At 39.9% G+C, this 17,892-nt stretch overlaps 1 protein-coding gene across 4 annotated transcripts in view; it reads left to right on the forward strand.

Annotated features, from left to right (window-relative positions):
• The first annotated feature begins 5,624 nt into the window (after positions 1-5,624).
• The window catches only part of LOC133546161 (lysosome-associated membrane glycoprotein 2-like), a 45,650-nt gene continuing 33,382 nt past the window's right edge, over positions 5,625-17,892 (forward strand). Inside the window, exons 1-3 of one of the 4 annotated variants that reach the window (XM_061892011.1) lie at positions 5,625-5,829; positions 12,089-12,204; positions 16,198-16,408. In XM_061892011.1, coding sequence (XP_061747995.1) covers positions 5,790-5,829; positions 12,089-12,204; positions 16,198-16,408 — 367 coding nt within the window. In that variant the 5' untranslated portion in view covers positions 5,625-5,789. The remainder of the gene's footprint in view (positions 5,830-12,088; positions 12,205-16,197; positions 16,409-17,892) is intronic. The other 3 variants (XM_061892012.1, XM_061892015.1, XM_061892013.1) reach the window with 3 other exon arrangements.

Consider the following 17,892-nt stretch of genomic DNA (forward strand, 5'->3'; position numbering starts at 1 on the left):
TCAATGTTTATTTATATAGCCCTAAATCACAAGTGTCTCAAAGGGCTGCACAAACCACATCAACATCCTCGGTAGAGCCCACATAAGGGCAAGGAAAAACTCACCCCAGTGGGACGTCGGTGACAGTGAGAATGATGACTATGAGAAACCTTGGAGAGGACCGCGTATGTGAGTAACCCCCCTCCTCCTCTAGGGGACTGAAAACAATGTATGTCGAGCGGGTCTAACATGATACTATGAAAGTCTAATCCATGGTGGATCTAACACAGGGGTAGGGAACCTATGGCTCTATTTTGCTCATGAGGAGAAGGCATGGAGCTGCACACTGAGTCACAGTCTCACCATACGCTCTAAGGCAGGGGTAGGGAACCTATGGCTCTGGAGCCAGATGTGGCTCTTTTGATGACTGCATCTGGCTCTCGGATAAATCTGAGCTGACATTGCTTAACACGATAAATAATGAATAATTCCACTTGTAATCACAGTGTTAAAAATAGCGTTCGAAATATAAAACATTCTCATGCTTTTTTATGTTCAAGAAGTTGCATTAATGGTAAGAAGTAATTTATTTATTATTGGTTAGTGTGGGGCTTGCCCTCCTGGGGGTTCTTGAGACCACCAAGAGCCTGTTTTAGGGTTACAATATTGTTTTATTTTATTTTTCTCTCAGTTGCTTTCCAGCAATTGTCTTTTTCTCTTTCATCCTCACTCGCGCTCTGGCTCCAGCCCCAACCCTGTCTCTTCTCCTGGCTGCTGCTTATAACAGAGCGACAGGTGATTAGATAACAAGGCCCAGGTGGGCCATCTACGTACCTGTCGCTGATTTCGAGGCCGGTCCTGGCAACATCCTGCGTTGCTGCAGGCCCGCAGGCCACGCCCCCTCCACAGTTAGCTTCAGAATAACAATGTTATTACAAAGAATAAGAGACCTATTATACTCTGGAAATGTTGGTCGTACTTAAAAATGCACACGTTTAGTTGTGTTCAGTGTTAAAAAAAATATTATATGGCTCTCAGGGAAATACATTTTAAAATATTTGGCTTCTTGGCTCTCTCAGCCAAAAAGGTTCCCGACCCCTGATCTAACATAACCGTGAGAGACCAATCCAAAGTGGATCCAATATAGTAGCGAGAGTACACAGGCGAGCGGTCCATCCTGGGTCCCAACTCTGGACAGCCAGTACTTCATCCTTGGCCACCGGACCAGACCCCCTCCACAAGGGAGGGGGGGACAGAGGAGAAACAGAAAAGAAACGGCAGATCAACTGGTCTAAAAATTGAGTCTATTTAAAGGCTTGAGTATACAAATGAGTTTGAAGGTGAGTTTTAAATGCTTCTACTGAGGTAGCATCTCGAACTGTTACCGGGAGGGCATTCCAGAGTACTGGAGCCCGAACAGAAAACGCTCTATAGCCCGCAGACTTTTTTTGGGCTCTGGGAATCACTAATAAGCCGGAGTCCTTTGAACGCAGATTTCTTGCCGGGACATATGGTACAATACAATCGGCAAGATAGGATGGAGCTAGACCGTGTAGTATTTTATACGTAAGTAGTAAAACCTTAAAGTCACATCTTAAGTGCACAGGAAGCCAGTGCAGGTGAGCCAGTATAGGTATATATGTATGTATATAAAGGTATATACAGTATATATGTATGTATATATGTATATAAAGGTATATACAGTATAGGTATATATGTATGTATATATGTATATAAAGGTATATACAGTATATATGTATGTATATATGTATATAAAGGTATATACAGTATATATGTATGTATATATGTATATAAAGGTATATACAGTATATATGTATGTATATATGTATATAAAGGTATATACAGTACAGGCGTAATATGATCAAACTTTCTTGTTCTTGTCAAAAGTTTAGCAGCCGCATTTTGTACCAACTGTAATCTTTTATTGCAGGGGTGTCAAACTCATTTTAGATCGGGGGCCACATGGAGAAAAATATACTTGTAAGTGGGCCGGAGAGGTAAAATCACGGCACGATAACCTAAAAATAAAGATGACTACAGATTATTTTCTTTGTTAAAAATAGAACAAGCACATTCGGAAAATGTACAAATTATGTTTTTTTACACGTACATAAAATGATAAATGGGTTGTACTTGTGGCATCCTGACCAGATGCCCGAACCACCTCATCTGGCTCCTCTCCATGTGGAGGAGCAGCGGCTTTACTTTGAGTTCCTCCCGGATGGCAGAGCTTCTCACCCTATCTCTAAGGGAGAGACCTGGAAACTCATTTGGGCCGCTTGTACCCGTGATCTTATCCTTTCGGTCATGACCCAAAGCTCATGACCATAGGTGAGGATGGGAACGTAGATCGACCGGTAAATTGAGAGCTTTGCCTTCCGGCTCAGCTCCTTCTTCACCACAACGGATCGATACAACGTCCGCATTACTGAAGATGCCGCACCGATCCGCCTGTCGATCTCACGATCCACTCTTCCCCCACTTGCCACCCGAACGCCTCCCTAGGGATGTGTTTAGGGCACGTCCAGCTGGTAGGAGGCCACGGGGAAGACCCAGGACACGTTGGGAAGACTATGTCTCCCGGCTGGCCTGGGAACGCCTCGGGATCCCCCGGGAAGAGCTAGACGAAGTGGCTGGAGATAGGGAAGTCTGGGCTTCCCTGCTTAGGCTGCTGCCCCCGCGACCCGACCTCGGATAAGCGGAAGATGATGGATGGATGGATGGATGGGTTGTACTTGTATAGCGCTTTTCTACCTTCAAGGTACTCAAAGCGCTTTGACACTACTTCCACATTTACCCATTCACACACACATTCACACACTGATGGAGGGAGCTGCCATGCAAGGCGCCAACCAGCACCCATCAGGAGCAAGGGTGAAGTGTCTTGCTCAGGACACAACGGACGTGACGAGGTTGGTACTAGGTGGGGATTGAACCAGGGACCCTCGGGTTGCGCACGGCCACTCTTCCACTGCGCCACGCCGTCCCTGTTGCAGTTAATAGTATTCTGTCTTTATTTGTCAGTCAACTCATTGGTGTTAATTTTCAATCCATCAAGATATAAAAATACTATCAAAATCAAATTACAGGATGTTATTTATGTACTTTGCTCATTTTCCTCGACTGGTGCACTAACATATTGTGGTTTATTTTGTAGCATAATCTACAAGGATACAAATAATTGCTTTTCTGACATCTAGTGCTGTGGTCCCCAACCTTTTTGTAGCTGTGGACCGGTCAATGCTTGATAATTTGACCCGCGGTCAAATTATTAGTTTTTTTGTTTGTTTCTTTTTTGTCATGAAAAGGGAGGGTTTTTGGATTGGTGTTCTAATTGTGAGTGTAGCTTGTGTTTTTTTTATGTTGATTTAATAAAAATTATTAAAAATAGCTGAGCCGGAAGGCAAAGCTCTCAATTTACCGGTCGATCTACATTCCCATCCTCACCTATGGTCATGAGCTTTGGGTCATGACCGAAAGGATAAGATCACGGGTAAAAGCGGTCGAAATGAGTTTCCTCCGCCGTGTGGCGGGGCTCTCCCTTAGAGATAGGGTGAGAAGCTCTGCCATCCAGGAGGAACTCAAAGTAAAGCCGCTGCTCCTCCACATGGAGAGGAGCCAGATGAGGTGGTTCGGGCATCTGGTCAGGATGCCACCCGAACGCCTCCCTAGGGATGTGTTTAGGGCACGTCCGACCGGTAGGAGGCCACGGGGAAGACCCAGGACACGTTGGGAAGACTATGTCTCCCGGCTGGCCTGGGAACGCCTCGGGATCCCCCGGGAAGAGCTAGACGAAGTGGCTGGGGAGAGGGAAGTCTGGGCTTCCCTGCTTAGGCTGTTGCCCCCGCGACCCGACCTCGGATAAGCGGAAGATGATGGATGGATGGATATTAAAAATTCTTCTGCGGCCCGGTGGTTGGGGACCACTGATGTAGTGAACACATTTAGAACTGTTTATTTCATTTAAAAATTCTGGCTCATTTTTATACTTTGCAAACTCATTCGGCGGGCCGAATAAAACCTGTTCGGGGGCCTTATTTGGCCCGCGGGCCGTACGTTTCACACCCATAGTTTAATGCTAGACATGGGGAGACCCGAAAATAATAGGTTACAGTAATTGAGAGGAGACGTAACAGACGCATGGATAATGATCTCAGTGTCGTTAGTGGTGTAAATAGTTAAAAATTATAGAGCAGGGGTCAGCAACCTTTTTGAAACCAAGAGCTACTTCTTGGGTACTGATTAATGCGAAGGGCTACCAGGGCTACTACTTAAATAAATTGCCAGAAATAGCCAATTTGCTCAATTTACCTTTAATATATATATATATATATATATATATATATATATATATATATATATATACATATATATGTATATACATATGTATATATATAAAATGGGTATTTCTGTCTGTTATTCCGTCGTACATTTTTTTTCCTTTTACGGAAGGTTTTTTGTAGAGAATAAATGACGAATAAAACACTTAATTGAAGGGTTTAAAAGAGGAGAAAACACAAAAAAAATTAAAATTTAATTTTGAAACATAGTTTATTGATTGATACTTGTATTAGTAGATTGCACAGTACAGTACATATTCTGTACAATTGACCACTAAATGGTAACACCCCAATAAGTTTTTCAACTTGTTTAAGTCGGGGTCCACGTTAATCAATTTCGACTCTTTAAAATTCAAACGAAAAATATGAAGAGAAAAACTAGCTACCTCGAATCTTTTTTGAAAAAATTAAAAAAATTTATGGAACATCATTAGTCATTTTTCCTGATTAAGATTAATTTTAGAATTTTGATGACATGTTTTAAATAGCTTAAAATCCAATCTGCACTTTGTTTGAATATATAACAAATTGGACCAAGCTATATTTCTAACAAAGACAAATCATTATTTCTTCTATATTTTCCAGACCAAAAATTTTAAAAGAAATTCAAAAGACTTTGAAATAAGATTTAAATTTGACTCTACAGATTTTCTAGATTTGCCAGAATCTTTTTTTTTTATTTTAATCATAAGTTTGAAGAAATATTTCACAAATATTCTTCGTCGAAAAAACAGAAGCTAAAATGAAGAAATAAATTAAAATGTATTTATTATTCTATACAATAAAAAATAAAGAAAATACTTGAACATTGATTTAAATTGTCAGGAAAGAAGAGGAAGGAATTTAAAAGGTATATGTGTTTAAAATTCCTAAAATCCTTTTTACGGTTGTATTTTTTTTCTTAAATTGTCTTTCTGAAAGTTATAAGAAGCAAAGTAAAAAAAAAAAAAAAATGAATTTATTTAAACAAGTGAAGACCAAGTCTTTAAAATATTTTCTTGGATTTTCAAATTCTATTTGAGTTTTGTCTCTATATGAATTAAAAATGTCGAGCAAAGCGAGACCAGCTTGCTAGTAAATAAATACAATTTAAAAAAATAGAGGCAGCTCACTGGTAAGTGCTGCTATTTGAGCTATTTTTAGAACAGGCCAGCGGGCGACTCATCTGGTCCTTACGGGCTACCTGGTATAGAAAATAACAGTGAAAATAACTTTCAATCACTTTTATTTCTGTTTTTGGAATACATTTTGCTGCCAGTGAACTTTGCAAGTGCCTTTTAGTGCAGTAGTAAAGTGGGTTATTTGAGCCCACGCCGTGACACATTGGCCCCTGGTCATATGACTTTTTATGTGACTTGCATTTCCTCATACGCTGCATCTCGTCAGCCAGCCAGCCTCGTCCGCTAAGATCACGACTTTAACGCTTTCCCTCTTATCCTCAGGACCATCATGTTGCGATACTTTGTTTTACTTCTTGCAGTCGGATCTGGTAAGTACTTGTTTTTGATTCGAATAATAATGAAACTGCAGTGGGGGGAAAAAACAAACATGTCATTTCGAGGTAACTGGGACACACACGTCGGCCCGGTGCTCCGGCGTGCTTTGACGCACTAAAACAATATGACATGTTCTAAATAACATTTTTAAAAGATTGGCTTATCTTTCTAAAACATAACGACGCCATCACGGCAGCTCATCGGCGTTTTGCTAAAGGGGTTAGCTTGGATGCTATTTACCGTCGACGTCAACAACATCGCAACTTAAGAATTAAAACAATGTTTAATTTACGCTTCGGTGTACGTCGTTAGTTTTCATCATAACAGGTTTTAAAGACGAATTGTATCATGTTATATAGTGAAAAGCGGCGTTGTTGTTAGCGCTTTTACGACGTCACGTTAGCCTAGCCTGGCTAACGCTAGTTTCGGAAAGCTAAAGTTTTTAAATTAATGTTTAAAGCTCGTTTAAGGGATGTGTGTCAAATCTTAGTTACATTCATAATTTAAAAAAAAAGGGTGATTTAAAGGTGTCATCGTCGCGCTAGGTTAGCAGTTAGCTTTGTCTGCTTGTCCAGAGGTGGGACAAAGTCATTGTTTTGCAAGTCACAAGTAAGTCTCAAGTCTTTGCCCTCAAGTCCCGAGTCAAGTCCCAAGTCAAGACAGGCAAGTCCCGAGTCAAGTCCCAAGTCAAGACAGGCAAGTCCCGAGTCAAGTCCCAAGTCAAGACAGGCAAGTCTCAAGTCAAGTCCCAAGTCAAGACAGGCAAGTCCCGAGTCAAGTCCCAAGTCAAGACAGGCAAGTCCCGAGTCAAGTCCCAAGTCAAGACAGGCAAGTCCCGAGTCAAGTCCCAAGTCAAGAGAGGCAAGTCTCAAGTCCTGCATTTTGAGTTTCGAGTCATTTCAAGTCCTTTTAACCACAGACTAATACATTTACACAGATTGTGTATGCTTTTAAAACGCTGTATGTATTTACAGTATAATAAAAAAATTGTGCTGACATTGCACTTCATAATAGTACTATTAACCAGTTATTTTAAACATTTAACTCATTCCTTTACAGAATGAACACATTTCAATCAATCAATCAATGTTTACTTATATAGCCCTAAATCACTAGTGTCTCAAAGGGCTGCACAAACCACCACGACATCCTCGGTAGGCCCACATAAGGGCAAGGAAAACTCACACCCAGTGGGACGTCGGTGACAATGATGACCCAGTGGGACGTCGGTGACAATGATGACTATGAGAACCTTAGAGAGGAGGAAAGCAATGGATGTCGAGCGGGTCTAACATGATACTGTGAAAGTTCAATCCACAATGGATCCAACACAGTCGCGAGAGTCCAGTCCAAAGCGGATCCAACACAGCAGCGAGAGTCCCGTTCACAGCGGAGCCAGCAGGAAACCAACCCAAGCGGAGGCGGATCAGCAGCGCAGAGATGTCCCCAGCCGATACACAGGCAAGCAGTACATGGCCACCGGATCGGACCGGACCCCCTCCACAGCGGAGAGTGGGACATAGAAGAAAAAGAAAAGAAACAGCGGAGCCAGCAGGAAACCATCCCAAGCGGAGGCGGATCAGCAGCGCAGAGATGTCCCCAGCCGATACACAGGCAAGCAGTACATGGCCACCGGATCGGACCGGACCCCCTCCACAGGGGAGAGTGGGACATAGAAGAAAAAGAAAAGAAACAGCAGATCAACTGGTCTAAAAAGGGAGTCTATTTAAAGGCTAGAGTATACAAATGAGTTTTAAGGTGAGACTTAAATGCTTCTACTGAGGTGGCATCTCGAACTGTTACCGGGAGGGCATTCCAGAGTACTGGAGCCCGAACGGAAAACGCTCTATAGCCCGCAGACTTTTTTTGGGGTTTGGGAATCACTAACAAGCCGGAGTCCTTTGAACGCAGATTTCTTGCCGGGACATATGGTACAATACAATCGGCAAGATAGGATGGAGCTAGACCGTGTAGTATTTTGTACGTAAGTAGTAAAACCTTAAAGTCACATCTTAAGTGCACAGGAAGCCAGTGCAGGTGAGCCAGTATAGGTATATATGTATGTATATATGTATATAAAGGTATATACAGTACAGGTATATATGTATGTATATATGTATATAAAGGTATATACAGTACAGGCGTAATGTGATCAAACTTTCTTGTTCTTGTCAAAAGTCTAGCAGCCGCATTTTGTACCAACTGTAATCTTTTAATGCTAGACATGGGGAGACCCGAAAATAATACGTTACAGTAGTCGAGGCGAGACGTAACAAACGCATGTATAAGGATCTCAGCGTCTTTAGTGGACAGAATGGAGCGAATTTTAGCGATATTACGGAGATGAAAGAAGGCCGTTTTAGTACAATTATTTGCACAAAGGTGTTAACATTGTATTTCCATGGAATATAGCATTGGAACTAGTTCCACAGCAGTTTCTATCCTGTTCTTACCTTATCTCATTGATCTCATCTCATACTGTATGTGTTTATGTGTGTGTACACATGGAAAACATAACAAATACATGAAAATAACAAGGAACAGAGTTGTACTTTTTAGAATTCACGGCCCTATGGAAAATTAACCAGCCGCCACTGATTATGATGCATTCTCATTTCAGGCAAAGTATAAGACAATACTTTCTTAACAGTATAACTGTAATCAGGAATAAGTCTTCTAGTAACAATATTCAAATACTAACTTTGTTGGGTAAGACAGAATTTGCTGTTATTCTGAATCCAGTGAAACAGATTGGTGGTTTTATATACGTTTATGTTTAAGTTGGCAGACACTTTTATCCAAAGCAACATACATGAAAAATACATTTAAAACAATCACTGTAAACATGATCATTTAAGGGAAGAATGTAATAGAAAATATTAATACAAAGTGTCAAGACAGAATAAACTCTCTGCTGTTGCAGCAACAGAAATACAGTCTAAAAGCTATATAGATATCTAATGTATTCATACATTGTTTATGTAGGATATATGCGTGTACATATAACCTAATCATATTGTTTCTTCAACTTAGAAATAGCTGACCGTTTTTTCCCCTTCTCTGGGATTATTATTCCCAGTTTTGATCTTGGACATCTGGTTATTTATAGCATATAAGAATATTTTATTATTTTTAAGCAAACTATGAACACGCCAAAAAATGTGTCCTTTATCATAGTTACACGTAAGACAAAAAAGCGTGTGAATATCAGTGGTATTCATTGAGGTCAAATTAATTAAATGTGCTGACAGTTCACTGCTCCTGCCAAATGAATTGCCCTGAGTGGAGTTGATCACCACTCCAAGATGGCGGCCCCGCGTCATGTCAGCGGCAATAGGCAGTAGCGCTCAATGCTGCGTCTACTTATAAGATGTCTATGGTTATAATGTTAGCAGTGAGTTTACAGCCTCACTGATTTAACTACACAGCAAATAAAAGTTACGTTACTCGGCCAATAAACGTTAGCTTACATTCAAAACTTACCCTTCTTTGTGCAACTTCAAATGTCGAACGAAGTTGGAAGTTGTTGCGTCTCTGGAATCTTCAAACGAACCGCAGGCTTTGCATACGGCAATTCGTTTTTTGTTGACCAAGTCATTGTTTTTATACCCGAACAAAACAATTTTTGGCATAGCTTTTCCTCACTGGCGTGTTGTTTGAGGGCTTTTTCGTTGGTTTTCCTGCAATTTGATTGGCTGAATGCTGTGTGACGAAAATAACGTGGTTGTAATTAGATTGGCTGTTGTACTGACAGGTAGCGCACACACTGTCATCGCACACACGCTGACAGACACGGAGCGCTCCTGAATAACTTTTTAATCGTTGGGTTTTGGGGAAAGTAGCAAGTCATGTCAAGTCAAAAGGCTCAAGTCCAAGTCAAGTCACAAATCATTGATGTTAAAGTCAAAGTCGAGTCGCAAGTCTTTTTACATTTTGTCAAGTCGAGTCTAAAGTCATCAAATTCATGACTCGAGTCTGACTCGAGTCCAAGTCATGTGACTCGAGTCCACACCTCTGTTGTTTACAGAGGGACGTTATAGCTTGGTTAGTAGAGCAACTGAGGGTTCCAGGTTCGATCCCCGCTTCTGCCGTCCTAGTCACTACTTTTGTGTCCTTGGGCAAAACACTTTACCCACCTGCTCCCAGTGCCACCCACACTGGCTTAATGTAGAAATTAGATATTGGGTTATACTATGTAAGGCGCTTTGAGTCACTAGAGTAAAGTGCTATATAAATATATATAAACGGCAGATCAACTGCCCTAAAATGGGGGTCTATTTAAAGACTATAGTATACAGATGAGTTTTAAGATAAGACTTAAAGGCCTACTGAAATGATATTTTCTTATTTAAAGTTTAAAAAAAAGTGAACTCACGACCTATCGCCCTGTTTAAAGTTAAAAAAAGTGAACTCATGACCTATCGATCTCAGGGCGGACACTCTAACCACTAGGCCACTGAGTAGGTTAAACGGGGATAGCAGGTCCATTCTATGTGTCATACTTGATCATTTCGGGACATTGCCATATTTTTGCTGAAAGGATTTAGTAGAGAACATCGACGATAAAGTTAGCAACTTTTGGTCGCTAATAAAAAAGCTTTGCCTTTACATGAAGTAGCAGACGATGTGCGCGTGACGACACGGGTTGTGGAGCTCCTCACATTGTTTACAATCATGGCCACCAGCAGCTAGAGTGATTCAGACGGAGAATTTCCCCATTAATTTGAGCAAGGATGAAAGATTTGTGGATGACAAAAGTTAGAGCGAAGCACAAAAAAACAGGCGATGGCTCCAGGTGATGGCAGTGGGAGCAATTCAGATGTTATTAGACACATTTACTAGGATAATTCTGGAAAATCCCTTATCTGCTTATTGTGTTGCTAGTGTTTTAGTGAGATTATAAAGTCATACCTGAAAGTCGGAGGGCTACGGGGACCGCCACTGTCTCTGAGAGAAGCCAATGGAGGAGCCAAGATCACATCTGCCTTTTTGACAGCTGCAGTAAAAATCAAGTAAAAAAAAAAGAAAGAAAAAATATATCAAGTTTAAAAAAAAACGCGGTTGCATTGGGACGGATTCAGATGTTTTTAGATACTTTTACTAGGGTAATTCTGGAAAATCCCTTATCTTTCTATTGTGTTAGTGTTTTAGTGAGTTTAATAGTACCTGATAGTCAGATTAGTGTGTCCACGGGTGTCTTGACGCCAGTGTCTGAGGGAAGTCGGCAGCCGTATGGACGGCGCAAGCTCAGCTGATTTCCGGTAAGAGGCGACTTTTTACCACAATTTTGTCACCGAAAACTGCTGTTTGACATTTGGTCGGGATCCATGTTTGCTTGACCGCTCTGATTCATAGTAAAGCTTCACCTCCGGGAATTTTAAACAAGGAAACACCGTGTGTTTGTGTGGCTAAAGGCTAAAAGCTCCCCAACTCCATCTTTCTACTTTGACTTCTCCATTATTAATTGAACAAATTGCAAAAGATTCAGCAACACAGATGTCCAGAATACTGTGTAATTGCGCGATGAAAACAGACGACTTTTAGCCGTAAGTGGTGCTGTGCTAATGTGTCCCCTCCAAACAATAACGTCACAAACACGCGTCATCATTTCGCAACGTTTTCAACAGGAAACTCCGCGGGAAATTTAAAATTGCAATTTAGTAAACTAAAGCGGCCGTATTGGCATGTGTTGCAATGTTAATATTTCATCATTGCTATATAAACTATCAGACTGCGTGGTCGCTAGTAGTGGCTTTCAGTAGGCCTTTAAGATAATTGTTGACTAATCGACTATCAAAATAATCGTTAGCTGCAGCCCTATTAATACACGTAAGCGGTATCAGTATTGGCTGATTCCACTCATGGATGATTGGAATCGGCAGAATAAAGTTTCTGATCGGAACGTCGCTACTTTATCACTGAAACACTTAAAATTCAATATCCCCATAATGCAAAAGACATTGCCGCAAAATAACGTTGGCTTGTGGCCATTTTACAGTGATAAGTAAGTCCACATCTGACAAATGAACAAACTTGTGGAAGAAATGTTTCCGAGACATTGGAAGCGCTTGAATAACAAATGTTGACTCCGGTTAACTTGAATGATATAAGTTATAGCCATATGGATATGATCAGCTCAACCTTAACTTGTAAGTAATAAAACATTGGTGTCAGTTGTTGATGTTCAACTAAAATGTATGTTTTTATACTTCGCCACTAATCAGTTTTTTGTTCCTCGGTCTGTCTTCTTAGTAATCCATCCGTCTCACGGCACAGAAGTGATGGTGAAAGGCGAAGATGACAAGTTGTGTCTGTACGCCAAACTCATGGTCAACTTCTCCGTCTCGTATGAAGCGGCTGACAACAAGGTGGGTGTTGACGCTCATCAGATAGCACAGCCGAGTACGTACACGACTCCTAAAAGTGATGAAGCAAGTTTCTGACAAGGTTTTTGTAAACTCAGCATTTTAGCTTGTTGAGCTTTCCTAGTGGATATCCTGTCAGTGTGCTTATGTCCTGTCTGTTAACAATTGGACTGAAAGTAGAAGTCTTTAATGGACTCTGTAAAGTTGACACTGCTCGAAAATGACTTGACTGATATCGTCATAACTATAATCGAAATTGAAACAAGCTATTTCTTGCACATTCTAAGAATGACTGATCAAGGATTTTTTAACATAAAGTAGTTTGTTGAATAATTGTATTCTTTGGTGTTTATATTCATATGATATTTCATGCCTTTATACAACTTCAAAGACGTCACAGTCCTTATGTGAGAAAAGAACAAGTTTTCAATTTTTTTATACATTCTGTATCGTCAATAAATGCTAGCAAAGGTAAGCAAACAATGGAGGTAATGGGAGTCATTGCGGCCATAAAGCGCTGTATAAAACCTCCGTGTTGCATACCGTATTTTACGGGTTATAGAGGGCACCGTTGTAAAAAGCCGCACCCACTAGTTTTAGAAAGAAAAAAATCCTTTTCCATATTTTAGCCGCACCTGACTGTAAGTGGCAGATATATACGTTGCGAAATTAGTTATTTACACACAAAAAATGTGTAAATGTTTATTTACTTACCCTAATTGTTACCAAGCGGTGTCTGTAACACGGCAGTTAAACAGCTGATCAAGCACAACAGAAGTTATCTTAGCTGCGTAAGCTAGCTCTCCTATCAGCAAAACACTCAATTACTCCACGTTGACGTTTTTGTGAATCTACTGAGAAATTCGTGAAACTGAAACAATTAAAAAAGAATGCCTTTGTAAGTTAGTCATACTAACACACACACCCGTAAACGTTTGAGCATATTAACTAGTATTAACAACGCTAGTTTGATTATATTACGACAGCATGTACAAATTTGCATGAAAACACTCTTATAGATATCACATATTGGACAGTTTATCCATCCATCCATCCATTTCTACCGCTTATTCCCTTTCGGGGTCGCGGGGGACAGTTTAGTAATTATGAATTGTATTAGTTATATTGTAAAACTTACAATCGTTTCTTTGAGCGATGAAAGAAGAATCCATACAAGTAGAAAAGCTATGGCTGACGAGAAGACAGAAGTTCACTGATACTTCCGGTTGAAAGCTGTAAACAGAAAGGTAATGCGGCACCTGCACTGACCGAAAGGCGACCAAAAGATGGGGCCATATGACAAACAACACCATTTAAGTGTGTGTGTGTGTGTGTGTGTGTGTGTGTGTGTGTGTGTGTGTGTGTGTGTGTGTGTGTGTGTGTGTGTGTGTGTGTGTGTGTGTGTGTGTGTGTGTGTGTGTGTGTGTGTGTGTGTGTGTGTGTGTGTGTGTGTGTGTGTGTGTGTGTGTGTGTGTGTGTGTGTGTGTGTGTGTGTGTGTGTGTATGTACATATATACATATATATATATATATATATATATATTTTAGTAACAGGCACATTCATAAAATGTAAAAATTACCTATTTTAGTAATTTTAAGCGTATGGCAGCGCATTAATATCACAGACGCATCACAATGTTCGCTATTTCCTCCAACAACAACACTACTAATCATGGCAGACTTAATTAGAGACAAGGTCGACTACTCTGGGACAAAAAATAATCTGAGAAAATTATATTTTTGAGCCTGAATGTACGGAATATGAGCTTCAAGTTTTAAAAGCTGAGTGATAAGCAGATTCAGCAAGTATCACTATTGCTAAGTGCAAAACAAGAAATACAAACTATGAAAACAATTTAAAAATATCTTGCTGTACAATGTCTGCTCTCACTGGGATATCGACTGATGGGACGTTTATATCTTCCTGTTTGGATGAAGAATTAATCATTATTGTCATGCATGTAAAAAAATGAAACAGGCGGTTTTTTTGTGTTTTTCACATTACTCTGGGTCTAACTTGAATGTCAAAGTTGACCAACTTCTCATTTTATGGCCACTAATTCCTACTATATAGAGAGACATCTGAAATTAACTTTTATCAACTCTGAGGCGATGTAGCTGCTCACTGGCTCAGTATGTCATAGCTGTATAAGCTAGTCACCTCTGAAATTACAGTGCCGCTAAATGTAGTTCTCAGCATTAGATCTTATAATAACAATATTGCTAATACTTGGTTAATAATCAGGTCACATGATGTAAATATAGTTTTGTTGGCGGTTTTTGGATGTGTTTTTAGAGGGCTTTACGGGCGCAGTAGATTACATTTAGCTGCATTGCTAGCCACCTCGTATTTGCCGTATGTTACGAATTAAAATGCATAAAAAAGAGCACATATGTTCTTGACTTAAATAGGAATTGTGAATGATTGGAAGAATTCCAAAAAATGTGCCGTTCCCCTTTACCAAACTAAGACCAAAAATGGTGCATTTTAGTTATTTTAATACAATTAATTAGCTTATAATATTTAACATAACGGCCTGCAATTCACAGCACATGGGCTTATTTCTTTGTAAATATTTAAGTGTGTATATTAAATATTTATTAAATTTTTTTTAGTGTCCAATTAACGAAAAAGTAATCGACAGATAAAACGGCTATCAAAATAATTGTTAGTACCAGCACTAGTTAATTTTGTTTGTTACAGTGCCAGAAACCATGCTTTTATTTTGAAGTGTACTTTGCATTGAACAGGAAACCACTGTGTTCAGATTTTAATGCTGTGAGACTATACAATAGTACAATAGTTCTCTTTTTTGTCATTTTAAGCTGCTTAGCAATAATGAGGAAGTTGACAATACGCTTTGACATTAAAAGGTCTATGTTTTTATAAAATTGATCACTTTAGGTCTAAAATTTTTGTCAAAAGGGCTCGACCATGTACGTCAACGTTGTTGTTGTACTGGTACTTGTATAGCGCTTTTCTACCCCTTTTTAAGGATGTTGCCATAATAGAAATAATAGAGCAGGACATGATGAATAGGTCAACATACAGTCGTGTTCATAAGTTTACATACCCTACAAAGCCATTTCTGCGCAGATGTCACAAAGTATCCCACTTACATTATGCCAAACAGCACACAGACAAGCCTCAAAACTTCTGGAACAAAGTAATTTGGAGTAATGGCTTTCTTCTGGTGACTCGACCATGCAGTCCATTTTTCTTCAAGTGCCTCCTTATCGTGCATCGTGAAACAGCCACACCACAATTTTTAGAGAGTCCTGTATTTCAGCTGAAGTTATTTGTGGATTTTTCTTTGCATCTCGAACAATTTTTGTAGCAGTTGTGGCTGAAATCTTTGCCTCATTTTCCACTTCTTAATCAGCGTTTGAACACTGCTGATTGGCATTCTCAATTCCTTGGATATCTTTTAATACCCCTTTCCTATTTTATGCCGTTCAATTACCTTTTCTCGCAGATCCTTTGACAATTGATTTGCTTTCCCCATGACTCAGAATCCAGAAACATCTGAGCAGCACTGGATGAAAGATGCAATGGTCTGTCAGAAGCCCAGAAACTCACTGACCTTTTACACACACATTAATTACAAACAAGCAGGTTTGGAACCATGATTAGCCGTTCAAACCTGTTTGTGTCAACTTTTGTACATGTTATCAGATCAAAGTCACTGGGGTATGTAAACTTTTGATCAGGGTCGTTGAAGTACTTTCTTTTGTCATTTGGATTTAAAAAGAGTAAACACAGTTGTTTGCCAATACAAAGCTTTACACAACCATTAAACATGAGTGGAAGAAAGTTTTTTGCCTTATCATTCATATTCTCTGAAGAATGGGCAAGAAATCATAAATTCTCCCAGGGTATGTAAACTTTTTGAGCACGACTGTAGATGGGTTTTTGACTTAGGCGAGACCCACTTAAGGTCACTGAGCTATTACTTATATTATTTATTTATAATACTTTGATTATTCTTTTTTCAGAGCAATTCAGTCCAATTTGAGCTCCCAACTAATGTCACGTTAGACGGCAGTAAGTGCGAGGCCAACAGCTCCACGCTGAAGCTGAACTTTGGAGCGGGGCACTCCTGGAGTATGAACTTCACCGTCAAAGGGAATATGTACCAGGCGGACTCCATCACGTTCTCCTACAACCTCAACGACTCCACCGTCTTCCCTATGTCGGCATCAAACGGTACTGCCAGCAGTCTCACTTTGCAATGAATGTAGACGTTTGCTGCTAAGTGCAAAGCATTAAGCATGACGTTATGCCTTCAGCCAGGCATAGCATTAGGGATTTTCGTATTAATTGATTAGCTTGTTCATTCATTGAAGCAAAATAGTGTGCGCTACTTGGTTCTAACCAGCAAAGGCACTGTTGATTTTAGTCTCAACTTAGTCTGAATAACATCAGCTGCAGAAGCTGCATTGTACTAAACCAGTAACTCTCAAACTGTGCTCTGTGTTACGCTAAATAATCACTTGAATAAAGTACAGTGTTGTATTTTCCTATATTCAAACACAGTGTTACTCTTCAAACTGAGTGTAATGTCACTGTGGCCAAAATAATGAATATACTGGAAAAAAAAAAACTCTGCTTTGTTTTTAATGTCTATTTAGGCCAGGGGTGTCCAGACTTTTTCCACTGATGGCCGCACACCGAATAATCAAAGCAAGCGGGGGCCATTTATTTTAAAAACCAATACAATATATGTATAAGAAATATATATTTATGCCTCCACTCAGGCTTCACGGTGGCAGAGGGGTTAGTGCGTCTGCCTCACAATACGAAGGTCCTGCAGTCCTGGGTTCAAATCCAGGCTCGGGATCTTTCTGTGTGGAGTTTGCATGTTCTCCCCATGAATGCGTGGGTTCCCTCCGGGTACTCCGGCTTCCTCCCACCTCCAAAGACATGCACCTGGGGATAAGTTGATTGGCAACACTAAATTGGCCCTAGTGTGTGTATGTGAGTGTGAATGTTGTCTGTCTATCTGTGTTGGCCCTGCGATGAGGTGGCGACTTGTCCAGGGTGTACCCCGCCTTCCGCCCGATTGTAGCTGAGATAGGCGCCAGCGCCCCCGAAAGGGAATAAGCGGTAGAAAATGGATGGATGGATGGCCTCCACTCAGGCTTGATCCCGGGGACCCCAAAGGGTTTTGGTTAAAATAAAATGTTAAAAATGTGTCACTATTCAGTATTATTATTTTTATTATTATTCAAGTTTTAAATCTCTAGATCAACATTAGGTCTATCTGTCAATATGACGTTTTTAAAGGTTTAAGTGGTATGCTCTTTTTGTCAAAGAAAACCAAGTTTTTTTATTGAAAAAAACACAAAATATGCAATGTTTTCACCAAGTAAAATGTTTAAGTAGAATGTTTGAGATTATATAATAATTGGAGCCGGAATAAGGTCAACAACTCATAACACCATTGATTCTAATTCACTATTATTTTTTGTGCTGTGACACTTAAAAGCAGAAAACACTGATCCAAAAGGGTCCTTCTCATTAAAGTGTTAAAAAATAAATTTATAATTTTTTTTACCGTTTACTTTTAACACAATGGTCTAGAGATCAACTTCAGATCTATCTGTCAATTAAAAGTTTTTTTTTTTTGTTTATGTTTTTTGTTTGTTCGTTTTAGGCCATTCTTTAAAAAAAAAAAAAAAACAGCTCAG

This window comes from Nerophis ophidion, linkage group LG29, assembly GCF_033978795.1.
Source record: "Nerophis ophidion isolate RoL-2023_Sa linkage group LG29, RoL_Noph_v1.0, whole genome shotgun sequence".
Lineage (NCBI taxonomy): Eukaryota > Metazoa > Chordata > Actinopteri > Syngnathiformes > Syngnathidae > Nerophis > Nerophis ophidion.